The following is a 22,454-nucleotide window of genomic DNA, read 5'->3' on the forward strand; positions in this document are numbered from 1 at the left end:
ATCGACTCTTTAGAAATATGCGTTTTTTACACTGTTCAGGCTGTTTTGAAAAACGCATCTTAGAAAAAGTAATACTGCACATCACTAAACATGACTAAATGAAAGTGCTTGGATATTCCAGCATGCCTTCTACTCTCAATAGAAAACTACTTGTTTAGTGTAAACTGTTGAAGCAAACCTACTTTGGCTTTCCTCTGTTCTAGGCTGTCTTGAGAGCTAAGGGGAAAGGAGAAAAGGATTAATACATATTGTAACTAATAACACTGAACACTCAGGCTTATAGCTAGTTATTTTCTTATAAACTGTAACTCGACAGACAACGGTTAGGCATAGGGCATTCATAGTGGGCCACGATCAAGGTTTCCGGAAACTACATGCTGTTTACTTGTACTATAGTGACATCAGATCAGCCGAGGAGCAGACTATGGTGGACCCTTTCTGTCGGTGGGCTGGTGCTCCATGGCTTTCACCACCTGTGGATCACCATGCCCCATATTATTCAATGGGTGTGTGTTTACTATCTCCACACACATGTTGCCGCCACTGAATAACATGAGGCACGGCCATCTGGGTTTTTTTGCTATCCATGGGGCAGGGGGAGTAGAAATGAACACCAGTGGATGGGAAGGGTCCATTGCACAAGATTCCACAATAAAAGCTGAACATATGCAAAGTTATTACAATGATAGCCTTACATTAACAATTTCTGGCTGCAGTCCTAAAAAGGAATTATACACACACTAAACATCCTAAACACAATCTTGGATGGTCTGAGGCTTACAGATTACAACCACGATGACTCTCAGAGTGGCTTTACCCTTTCTGCAACAGCCCTTGCAAATTGGTTGCAATAAATAAATAAATAAATAACTGCAAAGACAAAATGCAAGACCCTCATAGAATTGTAGTTCCTAGCCTAGGGTGCCCCCAGATATTTTGGGAAAATAATTTCTGTTTTGTATTTTACATATTTAACACAGCAGTCTGGGATGGAGAATGGAAGAACCCAGACTACTGTGTATAAAGTGAAATATACCTCAGAGTTTCTGTGTAAAGAAGAAGGGATTAAGCTTTTTTCTTCCTCTTACCCTGTCTCTGGAGGCCTGGTTGTAGTTTAACCTCATGAGTTCTGCAAACCTTTGCTCATACAAGTGAAGCAGCAACACAAGGTAAAGACCTGAGTTCATCAGCTCATCCTGGGCCTGTATGTAGAAAGAAAGCACCACAAAATGATTTTCTCCTAGTTGGGCCCAATTCAAGGACCTAGGACCATTTGGCAGAAAATACACACACACCAAATAGAGTGAGGTAAGCCATGATGGGAAAGTATTCTGCTTAAATCACTGATACAGCAACATTTGTGCCCCTAAAACCAGACTTTTGTTTTCTAAATGAATGGGGCAGTTGCAGGCTTAAATGCAAATCTTAGCAGTTTTACACACACACAAGCACACACACACACACACACACACACACATACATACACACACACAAACACACACACACTTTATAGAGACACTGGGCCAAATTAAATCTAGAAAGGACATAAGCAGTTTTATTTCATTTATTTTCTGAAATGCAGCATCCAGGAGAATGAAACCCAGTGAATCTGACTGAACTAAGAATCAGGGAGTAGAGGATTCTAAATTCCACTAGGGTTTTGCCAATCAAAATCTGGTGCTATTTTCATACCATAAAGGAGAAAATTAGTTATTTAAAAGAGACACTTTGTTAGGGTAAATCCCTAAACTCAGCGTGGTATACAGTGAAATTTAAAATCATAAGACACTATAGAACAAAAATAAATTCACTAAGGAGAATAATATTGTACTTGTGTACCTTCAAGTTATTTCTAGCTTATCAAGATCCTAAGGCAAATCTATCACAGGGTTTTCTGGGACTGAGGGAGTAAGACTTGCTCAAAGCTGCCTAGTGGTTTTCAATGGCTGAGCAAGGAATCAAACCCTGATCTCCAGAGTTGTAGTCCAATGCTCAAACCACCTGACCATGCTGACTCTGAAGGAGAACAATATATAGCAACAATAAGACCTTGCTCAGTTCTCAATTCAATTACAGGCTAGGCTAAAAATCTAAGAATTTGGGGCCCATTAAAGGTCTGTAATGATGTCGTTTGTAGATCATCTGTTGGAATAGAGTAGACTAACACAGGTGAGGCTAACACAAGTGTTGGTTATAACACAAGCTGTAAACAACAAAACCCTGTTCTTTATGCCCATCACTCTATTGTTGTAGGAAAACTCAGAGCTAGCTCTGCTGGTCTCAGCATGAGAGCGTTTATGTGGCTGTCTTTCCATACAATTTCCAGCTCGATTATATCTTTCCTGTGACAGTCTAACCCAGATTGCATCAGATTTGTAAACATGGGGAAATTGCATTACCAATACACTTGTAGAATGTTCTGTACTTATTTTGTAAAATATTCAAGCCAATAATAAAAATGGTTGCACAACAGATTTATATATAGTGAAAATATAACTGTTGTTTTATTTTCCATACTTTTTCTCTAGCAATAGCTAGCACTGAATCGGCCCTTTTCTTTGCTGCAGTATTAGGATCAGTTTTTCAAAAGATCCACTCCAGTTAGATTTAAGGGCCTGCATCCAATTATTAGGCACAACTAGAACAGACCCACTGGATCAACTGTACTGTATTTAACTGAGTGTTGACCATGTTCTCACTGACTCAGCAGGCATATTCTAACTGGGACTAAAATTGGATCTAGACTATTCTATATATATTAGAATAAAAACTACATTCCTCTTTTTGCTGTGGTGCTATTTCTATCAAATGAGCCATGCAAAGTGATACTTCTCTACATGTAAGTGCAAATTTTATTTGCCCAAATAAAAAGGCCCACTTATTATTACTTACTTAAAGTATTTCTGTAGTGCCTCCCAGCCCACATGGGCATTTGAGGTGATGAACAAACAAAAATTAATTTTAAAAAATATTAAAACATGTAAAAATACTCTTTAAAAACTCCAAAAAGCAATATAAAACAATCCTTGAATCCAGTTTTGAAACAGTTAAAACAGCAATTTTAAGCACTGAATGGCAAGCACTGTTTTGGATGCTCCTTGGGTAGGGAGTTTCATAGTTGAGGGGCTGCTACAGAGAAAGCCCTGTTACATGTACCCACTAAACTAATTTCAAGAAGTGTTGAGACAAGCAACAGGGCCTCCCCTGAAGATTTCAAATTTCTGGCAGGTTCATATGGGAGGAGGCAGTGCTTTAAAAATCTGGGACCTAAATCATTTAGGACTTTGTATGTCAAGCCAGCATATTGAATTAAACTTGAAAGCAAATTGAAAGCCAATGTTGTTCTTGCAGGACTAGTGTCTAAAATGCACACCAGACACCAGTCTAGATGCTACATTTTTCACTAGCTGCAGCTTCTGAGCATTTTTCAAGGGAGCCCCATGTAGAGTGCATTAAAGATAAAGGTAGTCCCTTGACATGAATGTCTTAGTCGTAACCGACTGTAGTGGGCACTGCTGATCTCCGTTTCTAAGCTGAAGAGCCAGTGTTGTTCGAGGACTGCTCTGGTGGTCATGTGGCCAGCACAACTACACCGAATGCTGTTGCCTTGTCACCAAAGTGGTACCTATTTATCTACTTGCGTTTGCATGTTTTCAAAGCACTAGGTTGGCAGAAGCTGGGACTAGTGACAGGAGCGTACCTCATCACACAGCCCTTGGCCCTTGAACTGCCAACCTACTGATCTTCTGATCATCGGAATTGGTGTCTTAACCACTAAGTCACTGCATCCCATTACATTACAATAGTCTAATTGAGAGGTAATGAAAACATGAACCATCTGTCTTCCCCAAGAAAGGTTGCATCTTGCACACCAGCCAAAGCTAGGCAAAGGTGCTCCTGGCCATTTCAGCAACCTGGTTTTACAGGACAGAGCTGGGTCCAAGAACACTCCCAAGCTACAAACCTGATCTTTCAGAGGAATGGCAAGAGAAGACAAGAGAGTGTCCATGTTCCAGAAAATGAGCACAGTTGGAAGCCTGGCATTGTTTAAATGGTAAAATTAAGGAGGCACCTCTCTTCTTTGAAATTTCTCTTGCTGTCACATAAACTGACAGGTTTTCACAGGACTGGGTACCATGCAAGCTGTCTAATAAAGGATTACAGGAGGACTTTAACAGGGTGTCTGTTTGCTTTCTTACCCGAGACTGTTGATGATTTCTGTAATAGTCATTCACATTAAAATCATCCAGATCTACAGTAAGGTTCTGTTTACAGAGTTCACATGTTTTCACAGCACCAAGCTCAGCACCTGAAGAACATAAACCCATTGTTTTATCTTATGTACAATACAGATTTGTATAGATTGTAAGCAAGAAAATTTCATGTTCCAGCATATACTGCTTGAGAAATCTGCTCTGTTCAGGGCTGTGTATGCTCCTGGTATCCCTAACCACATTAGGGAATACAAAATTTGGTGCAGAACCTAGCACAGAATCATAGAGATGGAAGGGACCACAATAGCCATCTACTCCAACCTCTTCTGTGCAGGAATACACAACTAAAAAACTTTGGCCTTTATTTTATCACATGGAAATAAACATCAAAATGTATGAAACAAACATGAAGAAGTCTCAGAAGCCCTACTGAGTATATGAATGTATTCATCAGACCAGAACATGGGAATATGGAGGAAGCTACACAATGGATTGTCAGCCAAAGAGAAATGGGAAGCTAAGAAGATAAGTAGAATGAAGAGAAGTATTACTATAGAACTGTCCCATACTATGTAAGATATGCACAAAATGTCAGAAAATTGTAGATGATGGAGAATGGAATGCCAGAGTAACTTGATCTAAGAGGACACCTCCATGAAGCACAAAAAATAATTATCATTTTAGGAAGTGGCACATGTGGGATAGCCATGTTTAAGATAGTATTTACAATTTGATGAGGCATTTGCACATATGCAAACTATGAAACCAAGTGAAGGGTTCAGGTATTGACAAACAGAATGTATTAGCTCTTTTATTCTACTTTGGTTCATGGTTTATGCATTCCAAATTTTGTTATGTGTCTTCAAGTCATTTCCAATTTACAGCAACTCTATCATAGGTTAAGCAACAATGGAGCTATGCAGACCGGCCATTAAGGCCGACCTAGGGACAATGTTGGGGCGTGGCATCCATACGACGTACGCCCCAACTCTGCCCCTGGCAGCGTGACACCGCATGCCGCTCCACACGGCGTGTGGCATCACTGCGCTCCTCTGGTGTTGCATTTACATAATGCAGGAGTGCCTTAAAGCTGCGGCAACACGGCTATTGCGCCCAGGTTAAGGCCAGATTGGGGCCTCAACGTGCGATTGCCATGGCCCCGATCCAATGCAGTTGGAGGCGGCTGCAAGCCATCCCTTGGGGTGGTCTGCACAGCCTCAACATTTCTTATTTGAGACTGAGAAGCTGGCACTCATCATGAATGATTATTACTGTGTATGATCATTCTTGGATTATTCATACAATGATAAGGATTAGCACATTGGTGAAGACTCTTGGTACGGAACAGTCTTTTTCTAGATATGGCATCTATAATTAAAGAACTTTTTTAAAAAACAAGTCTTCTCATGAAAAGACTATATCCTTGTAATTTAGATAAAATTCAATTTCTTGGCCACAAGCTGTTTTGTTGCCATTTTTATACAAACATTTGCTGTTTACTTTAATAATATCTATCCTGATATGTCTTTCTGTTTACTTTTTTGTCTAATAAGGTAAACAACAATGGTATCTTGTCTGTAACCAAATTCTTAAATGTTGTTATTAATATTAAACCATTGTGTGTTTGTGTTCATACACATGCACCTTAAAACCAATCATGGCAACCTTATGAATTTCGTAGGGTTTTCTTAGGCAAGGCATACTCAGTGGTAGTTTTGCCAGTTCAATTCCACTGAAATATAGCCTACAGCAACTGGTATTGGTTGCCAGTCTACCATCTAAGTACTAACCAGGGCTGACCCTGCTTAGCTGCCAAGATCACATGTGATCTGGTGCCTTTAGGGTATTTAGGCCCTTCTAAAATGTCAATGCTTGATAATTAGAATTGTTCCTGCTTCGCTTTTGTCTTGTCCCTAGTTTGGTATGCATTGTGACTTTGTTGATCATATATTTGGAGTGAATTGAGGTGGCTGAGGGTTCCTTTTGTTAACTTTAAACATTAAGGTATCTTATTTCCCAGGAAAACTCTGGGAACACTGCTGTGTCATCACATAGCATGGGTCACATGGGGCATTTTAGACCATGTAAGAACAACATCCAGCTAAGCACAGACAAGCACAGACAAGTGTAGAGCAGCAACTTAGCTTTGTTTTAAGTTTAGATAGAAAGAAAATCCTCATCCACTTCAAACTGTAAACAGCTGTAATTTTCTTTGGCTCTCATAAAAGCCCCTGATATGCAATTTCTCTGCCTTTGCAAATGATCCCATAGGAGTAGCTTGGCGAATTTCAACCAGGTCTAAATAAATGAAGTTGTGACCCTACAGTAGATAATTTCTTTTGCACGTGGGAAAGCTTTGTCGGGAAAGGAGAACGAATGGGAGCTACCATCCTGTTCAACATTGTTTGGAGTTCGATGGCTGAACTTTTCTGCTATTATTTGTCTCTTGCAATACTTTAGCCTTGTGCAGAATAAGGAGAAAGGCTTTGCTTCTTGTTTAAGAGAGAAGAAAGACAGAGATACTATTCCTCAGTATAGCTGGCCTTCCATATCCACAGATTTTGCATCCATTTTAACCATCCATGGCTTGGAAATATTTTTTAAAAAGATCCAAAAAGCAAACCTCGATTTTTGCCATTTTATAATTTACTATGTCAATATAAATAAAGGGACTTAAGCATCTACAAATTTTAGTATCCATTGGAGGAAGGGAGGGGGGTACCTGGAACCAAACTCCAGGGGTATCATGGGTCCATTTCTGTAGATCAAGAGTCCAGGCTTCAGCACTACTACTTCAATGTACCTCCCATATAACTATTAGATGGGTAAAAAAAGTAGCTAGAAAGAACTACACTGCTAGGAAAAAAATTGAGATAAAAACTGACTAACAAATAAGACAGCAAATTTCTTTTGGGGTAATTACACTCTTCCTGCTTTCTTTGCATCCACAGACCCAAGTTGTCTGGAGGCCATTCTGTTGTTGCTAAAGATAAGCAGAAAGTGGGCTAACCAGCCATCAGAAACTGTTACACAGCAATTGTTTGGTGCTTATACACATTTTCTAGAGTAAACTATTTGAGACAGCATCTTTTATACAATATAATCAAGAAGTGTTTGTTTAAATTTAAGATGATGTAAGAGCTTCCTTGCTCTAATTGTGAAGTCAACAAGGCTGACATTCGCTAGGGAACACAACAATTTCATTGCAGGATTGTTATGCTCCTTTGGGGATTGAAACTGTCATCATGCCAGCTGTTTGTGGCCAGGGAGAAAGACAGATTAGGAAGGGACTGCTCTTTGCCTATCAGTACCTAGGTTCTAAGCATACTAGGCCTGTTGAAGTCCAGATATATAAATTTTAATCTCAAAGTCTAATAAAACAATGATGGTGTCGCAAAATGGTAAGATACTATATAACTATCTTTTCTATAGTTCTTCCACTTTGAGTTTGGTAGCTTTTGAATACATTGATTAAAGTACTTCTCTGGCAATGTGGTTCCATGCTTTTCTACTTAAAGGTGAGTCTCAATAAGTTCAGTGGAGCTTGCTTCCAAGTAAATGGGTTTAAGACTACAGACAAAGTCTGAAAAACAAACAAACTATAGCTGTAATTTCAAAGACCATCAAATTGTTAGCATTAGTAATGATAAAGCTACCCTAGAAATGTATATTGCAGCCAATGAATAGTTTAACATAAGGTTGACCAAACTCTATCAGTTTTTTATTGTTACTGGAGTGGGAGGGCAGCAGTTAAACACTGAAATGTTTCTGAAATCTAGTTTTCTCTCCACTTATGCCAGAAGACAGTACAAATGGTGGCATCAGACCATTTAGTACCACAGTGGTACCACCATTTCTTTAATTAATCTACATTTAATGTTGTTGTTTTTTTGCCTGAACTACCAACTTACCAGATTTTATCTTAGCCTTTAACCAGGTTTTTAGACATTCTTGATGGACAAACCGAAGAGATCCTCCACATCCACATGGTTCTAACAGGGGATTGGTTATGGACCCTCCAGCAATCTGACATATCCGACACTGATCTCCTTCTTCTTCAGAGTCTTCAGCCAGCAGACTGGAGATATAGTCAAATTTAATAAGACTCCACAATTCAAATACAAGTCAAAGGTCTGGAAGAATTTCATTGCAAAGGGCCTATTTAAAATACACTTCAAAACTCTTAAAAGTAGGAAGAGGAGAAAGCAAGTAATCTGTTACTTCTAAATTCTCTCACACCAAACCAGGTGAATAGATGCTAGTAATCCTGTATTCAGTTCAAATGAACTGCAAAGTTGAGAGATTTTCCCTTGTGGCAGATTTATTTCCATATATATATATATATATATAAAAGCTGGTTCTTTCTATGCTTTCTATGCTCGGATTCGCCCCTTTTCACTCGCTGCCCCTCACTCCTGGAACCTTCTTCCCCCGCAAGCAAGAGCCATCACGTCTTTAACCAGCTTCAAAACGGAGTTAAAGACCATCCTGTTCAGAGAAGCGTTCCCAGGCATTGCATAACTGTCACTTGCTATTTGATGTTCTTTTGTTGTCTGTTTTACTGATTCATTTCCTGTATTGCTATGTATTTTATATGTATTATCCTACTAGAGAGGCCCCTTCCCCACCACCACTCCCTTCTCCTCTTGTGCCGTGTCTTTTTAGATTGTAAGCCTTAGGGCAGGGAACCGTCCAATTATAAAGATTGTATGTACAGCGCTGTGTAAATTTACAGCGCTTTATAAATAAAGGTTAATAATAATAATAATAATAAAATGCTGGGTAGAAACTTCCTATTCTTTACTTACTTGTGCTATGTGAAACATGCAGAATCTCCACCTTTCACTTTCTCTTAAATATGCACCCCACTCCCAAGTCATTTAAAAATGTATTCTATTAACAATACAATGAGTACTGTCCTCCTTCTGCTTACAATATTCCTACAGTATCCTAAGTGCAATATATCTACAGCATACAATACAGGATTCTTCATTTTTTTAGAAAGATCACACTCGCTTTACAATTACCAGAACTTAGAAAAAACGAATTATTATTGATTAATTAACACAATTAATTAATGCTTAAAATAAGCAGCCTAAAGGTTACTGTAGTTAGGATCTAACTTAGTATAGACAAAAAATGATGCAAGCAGAACCCCAACTTTAACAAATGGATGCAAACAAAATGAAGACCTGTGTTTGTTTTGGCCTGCTGCAAGCAGAGAAGACTTCAAGGAGACTTCACTGGACATACAGTCGGCCCTTCTTATACACAGATTTTTATATACGGAATCTTATACACAGATTTTTATACACGGATTCAAGCATCCATGGTTTGAAAATGTTAAAAAAAAGTATAAATTTCAAATATCAAACCTTGATTTTCCAATTTTTATAAGGGACACCATTTTGCTATGTCATTATATTTAATGGAACTTGAGCATCCACAGGTTTTGTTATCCACTGCAGATTTTGGAACCAAACCCCAGCGTATAACAAGGTTCCACTGCTGGAGTTTTGCCTTTAGCTCAGAGCAAGCCTGGGAGGGCTGGGGACAGGGATACCCCCCTATGAATGAGGCAAGAAAGGCTGAGAAAGAGGGCAAGGGAAATGATGAGACAGTTATGCTCTGATGGTCTTCAACAACAAGGCAATTAACAGAACAGTGTTGAGAAGAGCTTATCTGCAGAGCAGCTTCATAAGGCCTAGTTGAAATAAGGTGGGGAGAAGGGGCAAAGATAAAACAGCACTTTAGCTCCCAAGCTTCTGTATCAGGGCCATTTCAGTAAAACAGGAGATCCAACATGGAAGAGGTAAGTGGATGTAGGAATGGTCCTAAATTCCAGATCCCTTTCCCTCTAGACAGAGTCTGTCATTTCCGATATCTGTTTAATTTATGAATGACAGAAGAAAGACCATATTCTATTCCCAATCAGTAAAATAAACAACCTGATTTAAACTCCCTTGTGGCTGGTATATCAAATCACAAACATAATAGGTATAGGTCTGAAAAATTAAACGTTTCCCCTATAATTATTCAAGATGTCTGCAAAAATTAGTTTGTTGTGGGTTTTTCGGGCTATGTGGCCATGTTGGAGAAGAATTTATTCCTGACGTTTTGCCAGCATCTGTGGCTGGCATCTTCAGAGAATGCTGACCTGGAAGAGAGTGGGTATATATATATATACACACACACACACTGTGTGATCTTGGGTAAGGAGGATTGATTCCAATGTTAAACTCTTCTCGAATATGGCCACATAGCCCGAAAAACCCACAAAAAACTATGGATGCCGGCTATGAAAGCCTTCGACTTCACTGGGCAAAAAATATTTACTAGATAATTATTAAGAGTTAGTCACTTCCTCTGATTAATTTTTTTATTTTATATTATTATTATTATTATTATTATTATTATTATTATTATTATTATTGCAATGTTGAGACTGGGCTGTCTTTCTTCCTCTTAGCTTTGGATTGCTGGTGGACACTGACACATTTTAATGTTTCTCCACACATCCAAAACCTCAATGGAATTAGAAATCTAGCAGAGTAGGGAACACTTCAATATTGCACTGGGCCAATGTCTCCTAAATGGAATTAAAACATGAGTCTAATTCCAATTGCTAGTCCCAATCAGAACAGAACAATTTAATCAATGTTAAATACAAGTATGTCTCAATTAACAAAGCCTCTCTGACAAAGAAGCTCCTTTTTACAAAGTCTTTTTACACTTGTCCAGTCCTCCTTTTCCTGCTTTTCTTCTGTCTAGTTGGAAGATTTAAGCAGCACTGGCATTAGTCGAATGGTGAAGAAGGGCTAGAGAAACACTAACCTTCAATGTCAGATTGCAGCTGGGTGTCTGCAGTAAATAATGAAGTAAAGCTTGAGCTGGGAAGAATGGGATTCTGCTCAACTGATCCTACTGTAGCTATGTGTGCCTGACTACAACAGGCAAAATAAACATCAGCTGCCTCCAGAACCCTTTATTTTGTGTTTGTGTGAGATCAGCAAAACAGATAAAAAAGTGGGAAGCAGATAAGCCTACTTTACCATCTACCTCCAGCATGTTAAAAAACACAGACATTTATAGATTTCAAAGTTTTCTCACCCAAATGGAAATCAGAGGATGTTGGTGAAACAAACAAACAAACAAACAAACAAAAATAATCCCTGGATGCATTTTGGAAGAAGCTTTCAAGTGGTGTCTAGAAGCTTCAAAGTCTTTCTGTTTTCTTATGAAAAGGCTACTTGACTTGGTTGTTTCATTTCGTGTGTGCATATTGGTAGTTCTGGATAAAAGGTTTGCTGAAATGTGTTGAACTGCTCTTCTCTTTTGTGGTGTAGGAACCTATCGGTCTTCTTTCCATGCTATGTCTGGCTCTGGTACCACAATTTTATTTTAAAGAAGCAATGTTCAGAAACGTACCTACAGTCGAACTTTCGTATCTGTGGGGGATCTGTTTTGGACCCCCTCCCCACAGATACAAAAAAATGCAGGACCTCAAGTCCTGTTGTCCCTAATGGCGTTGTGGTGTGTGTGCTGTTGCACTAGCGGCTGCAGGCGCACACTATCACTGGGGACAATGGAGCTTGCTGTCTGCAGATGCTTAAATCCACGGATGGCAAGCCCGCTAATAGCAAGGCCCCACTGTACATTGTTAACTGAGGTATACTTGTACATAGTTTGAAACATAGCCTGTCCCATGTTCATTGTGGTGCATCTACTCTATTTGGCACTAGTAACTGGATTTAGCCCTCAATGTCTTTTTCTTTTAATCCAAAGAAACAATACACATTTTTGATGGGCAGAAGAACAACATTCATTTTGACAGGGATGGTAGGTTGGGAAGGAAAGAAGAGTTAGACATATTAGTAACTGACAACTTATGGGATACCACACTTTAAGTTATTCATTTCCCAATTTGCCAGTTTCCAATTGTTTTGGATTACAAATCCCACCAATAAGCAGGAACAGCATTAATTACAGAAATATATGCCATCTTCTACAATTTCTTTCAAAACAAACTAATCATTTAGCAATTAACTTGATGAATTAGAAAATCATCCCAATAATGACAGTGTTAACTTAATTTGGTTTTAGGATCCTCTAATTAAAATCTAAATAAATTAACTTTTTTGAACTAACATTCTAAACTCTGATAATCACACATCACTGGCTCTCAGTGTTCCACAAAGGCATGGAGAAATCTTTTGCATACCTGTACATACTTCAGTGTATTTTTTCCCTTGTAAAAAATTTAAAATACTCATTTCAAAACCTAGAGAATATCCAATTTAAATGCAGTTTACATTTACCCACAAGTAAGTTTAATAATAATTCAAACACCATGTCACTTTCTAATCCTCTTCCTCCCTCGCACCATAGCCTTAACTCAGATCAGACACACTAAGTACTATCAGTCCCAGACTAGAGAACAGACAGGGGCAATTGTTACATGTGTTTTCCTTTCAGTGGCTAACAGCAGCTTTGGAGGGGGACTATTATAACAACAAAGGAATTTGAATGTTGAGATTCTAAACATAGAACTACCACATTATGTAATGGTTTATCTCAATTTTAGAAATGAAGCTTAAAGTATGTTCCTCTAAATTGAACCAACCTGTTGGATACACTGTGGAGCCAGGCGCTGTTTATTCTTGAATATATCTGTAGAATAGGGGTATCTGTGGCTTGAAAGATGTGTTAGTAGGGAATGTTGTGTGTTTTTTTTACAAAAAACGCTACCCTATTCAAGTTTCCACACTGAACTCTGGCATTAAACACAGATTATATGTCAGAGACTACCTCAATATAGGTTTAGACTAGGCAAAATACATTCATGACTAGCTCTTCTAGTAACAGCTCATTTTAGGCAAACGTATTTGTAGAGATTTCTTCTCATATTACTAACCTTTCTTGCAACTTTTTTATCTTCTCAGGATCTATCTCAGGTTTATTAATCTCCTTCGCTTCTGGCGAACTGCAGGTACTTGTACTGCTCACAAAGCTGCTCTGATTTCGCAAATCAGATACTGTCAGGAAAATTGGTACTTGATCAGACAAAGGACCAGACATGCGAAGATGTGCTGTGAAGTTTGCCCGGAAAAGAGGTGGGTGGGGAGAATCCGTGGATGATGAGGAACTGTGGGAGTTCAGAAAGTTATCTTCATCATGAGAAGTGGTGCTTGGAGATACGCTGCTTATACTATCCTCAAGCAGGCTACTCTCTTCTAAGGTGCTGACAGTAGGTGATGAGGACTGACAGCTTTCACTGGCTGAAAAGGAATCCCTAAATCTTATAGGAGATAGCTGTCTGCGCACAGTAAACCTTGGGCTTCCACTCAGTTCTGTGACTTGCACAGAAGCTGTAGCAACATCCACACCACCCGTAGCCTCAGTTCTGTTTAAAGCAGCAGGCTGCACTAAAGATCCTGGGATATTAAATGTCGAACGCACACAAGTCCTCTGAACTGTTGGTCTAGCTGCACTAACAAATCCAGCATAGCATCTCTGATTGCTCTCAAAATTCTGTCTTTCCCTAACATAGACATTATTCCCTGCCCAGTCTTCACCAGAATTTGAATTAGCAACACTCTCATCTGTAGTTGCATTTCCTGGCATGCTTTCAGCATGTGGACTGTGTGCCAAAGTTTCACCTTCATTTTTATGAGCATCTTCCAATTTTTTTTCTTCAAGTGTATGAGACTTTGTTTGGTCCCTTATTTTCCTTTGCCCTGGAGCAGACTGCTCAGCAGCTGGCTCTTCCATTACATTATGCTGCCACAGCAATCTGTGGGAAAATTCAGATCTTCTCCCATCACCACCAACTCCCATTTCACTGCTGCGTTGTTCTGTCTGTGTCAGAGACATCCCAACAATCCTGTTACTTCGATGAAGAGGACGTTTACCGAAATCAGAAGAAAGAAGCTCTTCTTCTAAGGGGATAACATCTTCGAGGTCTTCATTCTCTCCAGTGGAATTTTCCACATTTGAGCACAACATTGTATAAAAATCATCTTCTTTGGGCCTTGTGGGGGTATTTTTAATGGGTGGAAGGTTTGTGTTGCTTGACTCACTTGATACAGAAGGGCCATTAATAACCTGAACAGTTGAATCCACTGGATTAGTTGCAGGCTGCTGAGCTGCTGTCAGAACATTTCCCTTTTTGAGATCTCTCTCTAGGCTTTTGCTGTCAATGCTTAGTTTAGATGACTGGATTAAGCTCCTTTTTTCTTGAGATTTCTTCTTAGTCTTGAGAGTATGACCAGTTTTTTGTCCTGTGCCATCTTGTGGATCTGTGTTGAGAAGAAAGTTTCCATTCAGAATTTATTTATCTACTGCCTATTTCCTAAGCACTTAGTAAATATTGGTGATTTCCTCATGAATGGAAATACTATTCAGTAGTCAATAGATTTCCCTGATCCACAACTAACTGTGGGGTTTCATGGATCCTTGCTGTAAGTCAGCCTGCCCTGCACCGGTGTTTGAAATTCTTTCTTCAACTTTTGCCATACCACTCTACAAATTTTTAGACATGAAATTAGGCAACCTCTCAGCCTGTTGATCAACCAGGTCTCTGAGAAATGAGAGTCGTGAGGACATCTTCTGCATGTCTTTCCCCTATTAATTTAGTCTTGAAGAAATAGACTATCCTTTATATCATTAATAATTTCTTAGTATCTCCTCCAAAACCAGTGAGGGTGTTTTGGGGAAAACATCTTTGCATTAAATGAAACAGAGGTTTAGAGTAGTTCAAAGGATAATGTAAAAATAATTCACATTAATTCATATTTCAAACCAATGAACTCGATGGATATAGAAATGTGGATGCATTATAAGCAATTACCATATCATTCCACAATATTACTTCCAGGTCACTGAAAGGGTATTATCTGTTTATAGTCTTAGGCTTCATACATATGTTAGACCAGTTACACTGGAGCTTCAGCAATACATGTTGCCAGAATGAGGTGAGAAGCTAGGGACCATGTGGGAAGAATAGCTCTTCTTGTTACAAAAAACTATTTTGAAAGCTATGTTAATGCTGGCATAGGGAACAGCTTAGTATAGGCATTTCCTACATGAGTTTCAGATTCTCTTGTTATCACAGTGTTGCAGGAAGGGAAAATCATGCTGTAAGTTTTACACAGTTGCCACCCAGCCTTAGTGATCTATTTTACTATGGATTGTAACATCAAAACACGTAAATGCAAATACATTTAACATGATCTATAAATGGTTTCTAGAGTGTACTCTAACTGCAATATATTGGTTATTTACAACATTTATGCCTAAAGTGGGTTACAGAAGTTAAAATCTGGAACATCATAACAATAACAACAGAGGATAACTACAATTAGAATTGTAAGCAAGGACAGGTTTCATATCTGTAACTGTAGTTCTTTGAATGGTGATCTGCAAACTAACACAACTGTGTAGGTGCAGATAACCCAGTTGGCTGAGTCACAGAGACCATGAAGAAGGGCAGGTTGATACCTGTAACTAGTTCTTCGAGTGGTCATCTTTGAACTCACACAACTGGGTTATCCTTTGCCACTGCAGTTGTGTGAGTGACAGAGACCATGAAGAACTTGTCTTTTTCAAACTCAAGAATGCAACGGGTTTTCTGTATTATGTATGTGAAAGGAGAGGTGGGGTATAGATTAAGAGAGTGGGCTGCTTACATCTTTTGTATGAATCTAGCCAGATATAACCATTCACTCCAAAGTGAATACAGTCTCCAAAAAGTGAAAAATAAAATTCACCAAAAGGAACATTGGTTCGTACCTGTGAGATGTTCATTTTCAGCTATATTGGTGAAAATATCCGATCATGGGTTGATTCCATCTCGTTGTTCCAACAGGCAGGAAAACAGATTTGAAGGAGTCGCCAGCAGAGGGAGCAAACCCCACCATCCCTCACTTAATATTACAGCCGAGGATAGAAAACAAACTCGGAGAGCATTCAATGCAAATATAAGTACAATAAATAGAAACTACCATAAAATCAAACTAAAGAGTAACTAACAACCACTCTTGCAGAGTCAAGAAAAACAGCCTCCTCAGTTCTGGGTGGGGAGGATATTTCCACCTACATAGCTCAAAATGAACATCTCACATGTAAGAACAATGTTTCTTTTTCCAGACATCCTATTATGGGACTTAAACCTCCCCTAACAATGGGTGGGTGAACTGAGCCGTATCACTTATGTGAGAACCATAAGATGTAATATGCGTCTTCCAAAGGAAGTCTCTTCTGATTCAAATGCAAAAGGATAAAGCAAAGATTAAAGAACATTGTTTTTGTAGGCAGTTGCTAAGGCAGGAGAAAACAGATCATAAATCTAAGAAGAACAGAAGACATATTAGAACAAATATTGAAAGCTTTAAGACACTGTAAAGGAAGGAGGAGAAAAGGGGAAAAAAATAATGGGCCCGAATAGACAGGCCAAAATAAAGCTGCTTCGGGTCTCTTTGGAGGTATGCTCTTTAAATGATGCATGAGTTCTAAAAGGTTGGAAGCTGTGCCAAAGCCACGCTCCAGTCCCAAGGACTGAAGTGCAGCTTTGGTGCAACTTCTGGCCTCTTAAGAAGCATGTGTCATTTAAAGAGCATACCTTCAAAGAGACCCAAAGCAGGTTTATTTTGGCCTATCTGTTCGGGCCCTACATTTGAAGCCAAGGTGGGAAAAAGACCAAGGGATGGTGGGGGCTGCTCCCTCTGGTGGCAACTCCTTCAATACCTAGACTGGACTCTACATGCTAATTTTTACTCCAGCTCAGACATCAAAAGGGCTGCCAGACCCAGATAAACCCATAGGAGTGAAGACAAACAACCACTCAAAAGGAAAGTATTTTTACAATACATCAAAGGAGTCACAGATGAAATAGAGAAAGTAGTGAGGAAACACAAGCTCCAAATGGTCTATAAGCTGACCAAGAAAATCCAGCAAATGCTGTGCTCAGCAAACGATAGGAGAGACTTTCTCACGGCTGCAGGGGTTTACCACATACCATGCAACTGCAGACAAGTCTACATAGGAACCACCAAACGCAGTGTTCAAACACGAATCAAGGGACACGAGAGACACTGCCAGAAAAATCAGCAGTGGCAGAACATATTATAAACTGGCATAAAATGCAGTTTAAAACACTGAAGTTCTGGACCATGTCAACAACTATCAAGTCAGAATGCACAGGGAAGCCACTGAAATTCATAAACACCTGGACAATTTCAACAGGAAAGAAGAAACTTAAGTAAACAAAGTTTGGCTACCAGTCCTGAAAAATACCAAAATCAGGATCCAGCAAATGCAAATGAAAACCATGTCTGAACAATCAAACTTGGAACTGAAGGCTATGTTTACTCACTGATGACTAAACAAAGGAAACTAATTTACAAAATGTGCAAGTTGAGTAAAGCTCACGACAGGACAATTGGGCATCTTTTATCATTTCAGGGAGCACCACTTCTAAATGCAGAACTGAACGTTTTGTCTGGTTTCATCCTGAATCATTCTGAATCAGGGCTTCCCCTTCAACTTCTGCCTGGAACACAGGTGTGTGCGCATGCTCTCGTTCTCTCTGGTGAGGCGAGCAGAAAATGCACTAAGAGAAGAACATGTGTTTGAACTGTGGATATATGAAATGGAGTGCAAATGAAGGTCTGGATAAGGATGGCATCTGAAAGTAGGACCTATAAAACAAAGTGGAATAATAATGTGCAAAACAGTTTCTTACCAGACCCTCGGGCGTTTTTTGTTATTCCCTGCAAAACTGGTGTTTTACTCCCTCTTCCTTCCAGCTTTTTCATATTTTCAGAGTCGTAGTTATCTATCAAACTTCTCTGATTCATTCGTCTTCTTGATAAAATTGGCTTCTGAAAAGCTGTTAAATATTTATTTATTTGCTTGTTAATTTGTTTGGCAGATGAAAGCTTAGATCACTAAAAGCTAAGAAGTTAAAATATAATTAAACTATCAGTAGAATTAAAAGCAGTTTAAAAATGTATCTATTAAAAAGCAGAAAATATGGACAGTATAGCACATTAAAAGCCCTTCCCCCTTAAATAGTTCTCAAAGGCTTCTTGAACTACACAATTCTTCATCTCTTCCTGGAAGAACGCCATGGAGGGGCCAGTTTAGCCTCTATAGGATAGGAGGCTGGGAGCAGCCATTGAGAAGGCTTTTTCCTATGTTCCCACTACGGCCATGGTAACCCATGCTTTAATTTTTTCAAGGCTGGATTACTACAATGTACCTTTGTGGTGCTGCCTTTGAAAGGTGTTCAGGAACTTTAGATGATCAAGAATTAGATCCAGAGAATCTGGCCAGAGTGTGATCTTGACAATATGGAATTCCATTATTACAACAGCTGCATTAGCTTCCGCTTTGTTTAATGCTCAGTTCGAAATGCTTTTTATCGTCTTTAAAATCCCTTAAATAGCCTAAATACTTAAAGGAATGTCTCCTCCCACAGCAGGAGTGGGAGATTTGTAGCCATCCAGATGTTGGTGAACTGTAACTCTCAGCAGTTCTAGCCAGCACAGACAATGGTAAGGAATACTTCTACAGTTCAACAACATTCAGAGGGCTGCCTGAATCCCATTCATGTCTTACAGAAACCCATCCACCCATTAACAACTACCCAACAGTCTCTTCTAGTTTCCCACTAGTAGCTGAGATACAATTGTCTGGGGAGATAGCCTTCTCTATTGCAGGGCTGTGGACCACAGCAGATTCATCTTTTCTCTCTCTTCTGTCCTACTGCAAGTAAATCTGTTGTTGTTATTCCCTGGAGAACCAATTGCCTTATTCGTATGGGCCACACTCTTGCCTTTTAATTTTTCATTGTTTTTGAAATGTTCTTACTGTTTGACATTGTTATAAGCTTCCCTGAGCATTTTTAAAAGGAAGGAAGAGATATAAATATTTTAAATAAATTAAATATTTATAACCTCAAAGCTATTTTAAATAAGAGAAGTCACATTCGGTATCATGCGTTCTCTTACACAGCTTAGAAAAACTCGCTCAGGAATACAGTGTGTGTGTAAATGAATCGCTTTTTCTCAATCTCTCTCTCTGTGTATTTACTTTTATTACCCAAAATCTTGAAGCATGTAACCAGCAATCCTTTATCTCTGAATAAAAGTAGGAGAACCTTACTGCCCTCTCCAGTCATTTGAAGAAGAGCTTGGGATCTAATGGAATAAAGATAAATTAAGGCATTCTGAAGGATCTAGGTTCATATTAGTTTGGAATAGGCAAACCAGTTTTTCACGACCTCTGCTAGATCCTCTAATAGCAGGAAATTTAAACCTATGTCCTCAAGCAGTAAAGTGGAAACTCTTCTGTGCCATTTCCCCCTGAAACCTATCTGGTTAAAAGGCACAAAGCAACTTTTTAAAACCCTTTTATTGATAGCTAGCTAGCTAGCTTTGTACAGAATTTTAAATACATTTTAATTTTTAATGTGTAACATTTTTAACTTTAAAAAATTGTTTTTAATCTACAATCTAAATTTTAATGCTTTGTATTATATTTTAAATTTATTAGCTGCCTTGAGTCCTTATATTGGGATAAAGGTGGGATATAAATAAAATAATAATCACAAATGTAACAATAGAATACCTATTGTCCCACTTTTTTGCTGAGAAGATTCACAAAACACCTTACATTTTAAAAAAATGAAAAACCAACCATTAGAAACATCTGTCCAAAATTTGGTATTTGCAGAAATCTGTGAATTTGCATCACAATCAATTTATTTATCACCAGAGTTGGGACTACTACCTCTTTTTAATAAAGCGAATTAGTCTCTTTCTCATAAAGTATTGATTGTTTGGCAACATATTTAGAGATTGCATGTAACTGGAAAGGCTTAAGTGCACTGGCAATTTCTCCGTGGTTAGATAGAGTCTGGAACATTATGCTAATGGAGAAATTAACTGAAAAAATAAGGGCTACTAGAGATAACCAAGACCACTCTAAATTCTATGAGACTTGGCACACATTTATAGTTATGTAAATGGCAATACCAGTCTTCTCGCTCCCCATGGCTCACATGTTGATTTTTGAAAAGCCTGTATTATAATTGTTGCCATGTCAGCTAGAGATTTCTTAGTTGGATAGTCAGGAAACACAAAACTCAGTACACATCACTGTACTGGATCTGAGATGTATTGTTTATTGGTTATGTTTGTATCTGCAAAATCTTTTCAAAAACAATAAAAAAAGAAATGTCTGTCCAACACTGTGGTGCATAATAGAACTCTTCCGCTTTTGGTGCATTTGAAAAACATGCTCAGGGTGCCTCTATAACAAAAATAATGGAGTTTGACACCACTTTAAATGCTGTAACTCTAACCTACGGAATTGTGGGATTTGTAGTTTTACAAGGTCTTTAGCCTTCTCTGCCAAAGGGTGCTGGTGCCTCACAAAACAACAAATCCCAGGATTCTTTAGGATGGAGCCATGGCAGTTAAAGTGATGCCAAACTGCATTATTTCTACAGTGTACGTATACCTTAAACCTCACCACCCCATTCCATTTTTTGCAAACAAAATGTATGCAATCAAACTAGGTGAGTAAATGCATTGGAGGTGGGAGTCAGCTGCAGTGGCTGATTTTTGGAGGGGGGAGATTCAGGGGCTTGGGAGACACAATAACAGGGTGCAGTTCACTTGGCCATATTTTCCCACCTTAGTTAGATCCTTTATTAGCAGGGAATTTAAACCTATTTTTACTCCAGGAGTAAAGTGAAAATTCTTCAATGCCATCTCCCCTTGAAACTTATGTTTTCCCTTATATTCCCATCCCTGGATTAGTCTCTTATTCTAGGGGTCCAAAGCCACATTCCCTCATTATCCATTCATAGAGGGGAAAAATAATTTTATAGAATCATAGAGTTGGAAGAGCCCACAAGGGCCATCCAGCCCAACCCCCTGTCATGCAGGAACTCACAATCAAAGCATACTCAACAAAGCACCAGCCTCTGTTTAACACAGTATGTGTAGCGGTTTGAAGAGTAAGCGGGTAGTTTGGAGCACAGTAGAAAGTTACACAGAATCCTAACCGGTATCATCCCATTCATATGTGAAAAATGCTCTGTGAGATCATTCCCACTGAAGACTCATGATGCAGGAATTCAAGGTACAGCGTGAGTAAAGAATCATATCCACCAGAAAATCCCAGGGCTCACAGTCTAGCAAAATAAGAAAGGATCAATGAAAAATCCCTTCACTGATGCCCTCAGCCGCCTGCCCTCATGTTTGTTTTGTTTTTTTACCAAGAAGGGAGTTGCATGCAGCAGATAGGATAGAGGCTCTTATCCTAGTATCTCCTCAGCGGAAATGGGCTGGGATTCTGTTAGTGGCATACGCATGCACAAGTTTCCCTTATGCATGTGTATGCCCTTTTTTGGGCATTCCCTTCCCGAAAATTCTTCCAAAGTCCCGCCCACAATTTACTATACATCCTCTACAGTCTCCTTGCATGGCAATGCCATGCCTCATGGGGAATAGCTCATGACACAAAATGATTACAGCAGTCCTGAGACTTCTGGAGAATCTCAGCAGATTGCAGCACTGATATATTTTGCCTCTGGCTACATGGACAGAATCAGATGCTTCTCCAGTCATGCCTGCCATGAAGCACCAAATAGATATTTGGTCTCTTCAGAGGCTTCATGCTAAATGCAGGGAAGGTGGCATATGACTCAGCCTAATGTATAGAAGTACTCAACTACATTGAGCGACAGAGGATTGCAGCCAGTACATGTTTAGAGAAGAGACAGAAAGGCCCTTTTCTGGGTGGTGTCCCCAAAGTGACACATTTGGTACCAAATTTAATTCTTTTCTTGTGATCCTCCTTTAGGTCTGGAAGCCTCTGGTTGAAGAGGAGTTAGAATTTTTTAAATAAATCAAGGTCCAAACTGAACATTTGGCTTGTGCTTGAAAACAGACTGTGTGTATGTGTGTTTTCTCTACTCATGGTTCAACTAGCAATCTTGCCACAGTTATTTTGAACCAGATGTGTTCTCTGATTGACCTTCAAAAGTACCTGTACATGTAATATACTGTCGTAGCTCAAGCAAGATGTTATTGAGGTATGAGAAAGTTTTCAGTTTCTTCAGAATGAGGCAGTTCCACCTACAACAGACTGACCACCATCTCCTAAGTTCAGACAAATCAAACACCAAGAGTATCTCTATTGTACTGGAACTGAGTTTCAGTTTGTTGG

The 22,454-nt window shown here is 39.1% G+C and overlaps 1 protein-coding gene across 2 annotated transcripts in view; it reads right to left on the minus strand.

Moving 5' to 3' along the window:
• MARCHF10 (membrane associated ring-CH-type finger 10) overlaps window positions 1–22,454 on the minus strand; it is a 50,969-nt gene that overhangs the window by 10,772 nt on the left and 17,743 nt on the right. For both annotated transcript variants that reach the window (XM_089532208.1, XM_089532209.1), the window contains exons 6-11: window positions 17,956–18,102; window positions 13,129–14,512; window positions 8,126–8,292; window positions 4,200–4,309; window positions 1,089–1,202; window positions 183–216 (exon numbers count right to left, since the gene is read on the minus strand). In XM_089532208.1, coding sequence (XP_089388334.1) covers window positions 183–216; window positions 1,089–1,202; window positions 4,200–4,309; window positions 8,126–8,292; window positions 13,129–14,512; window positions 17,956–18,102 — 1,956 coding nt within the window. The remainder of the gene's footprint in view (window positions 1–182; window positions 217–1,088; window positions 1,203–4,199; window positions 4,310–8,125; window positions 8,293–13,128; window positions 14,513–17,955; window positions 18,103–22,454) is intronic.

Source organism: Sceloporus occidentalis, unplaced genomic scaffold (assembly GCF_023333645.1).
Source record: "Sceloporus occidentalis isolate IW3139 unplaced genomic scaffold, rSceOcc1.0.p SCAF_7, whole genome shotgun sequence".
Classification (NCBI taxonomy): Eukaryota; Metazoa; Chordata; class Lepidosauria; order Squamata; family Phrynosomatidae; genus Sceloporus; species Sceloporus occidentalis.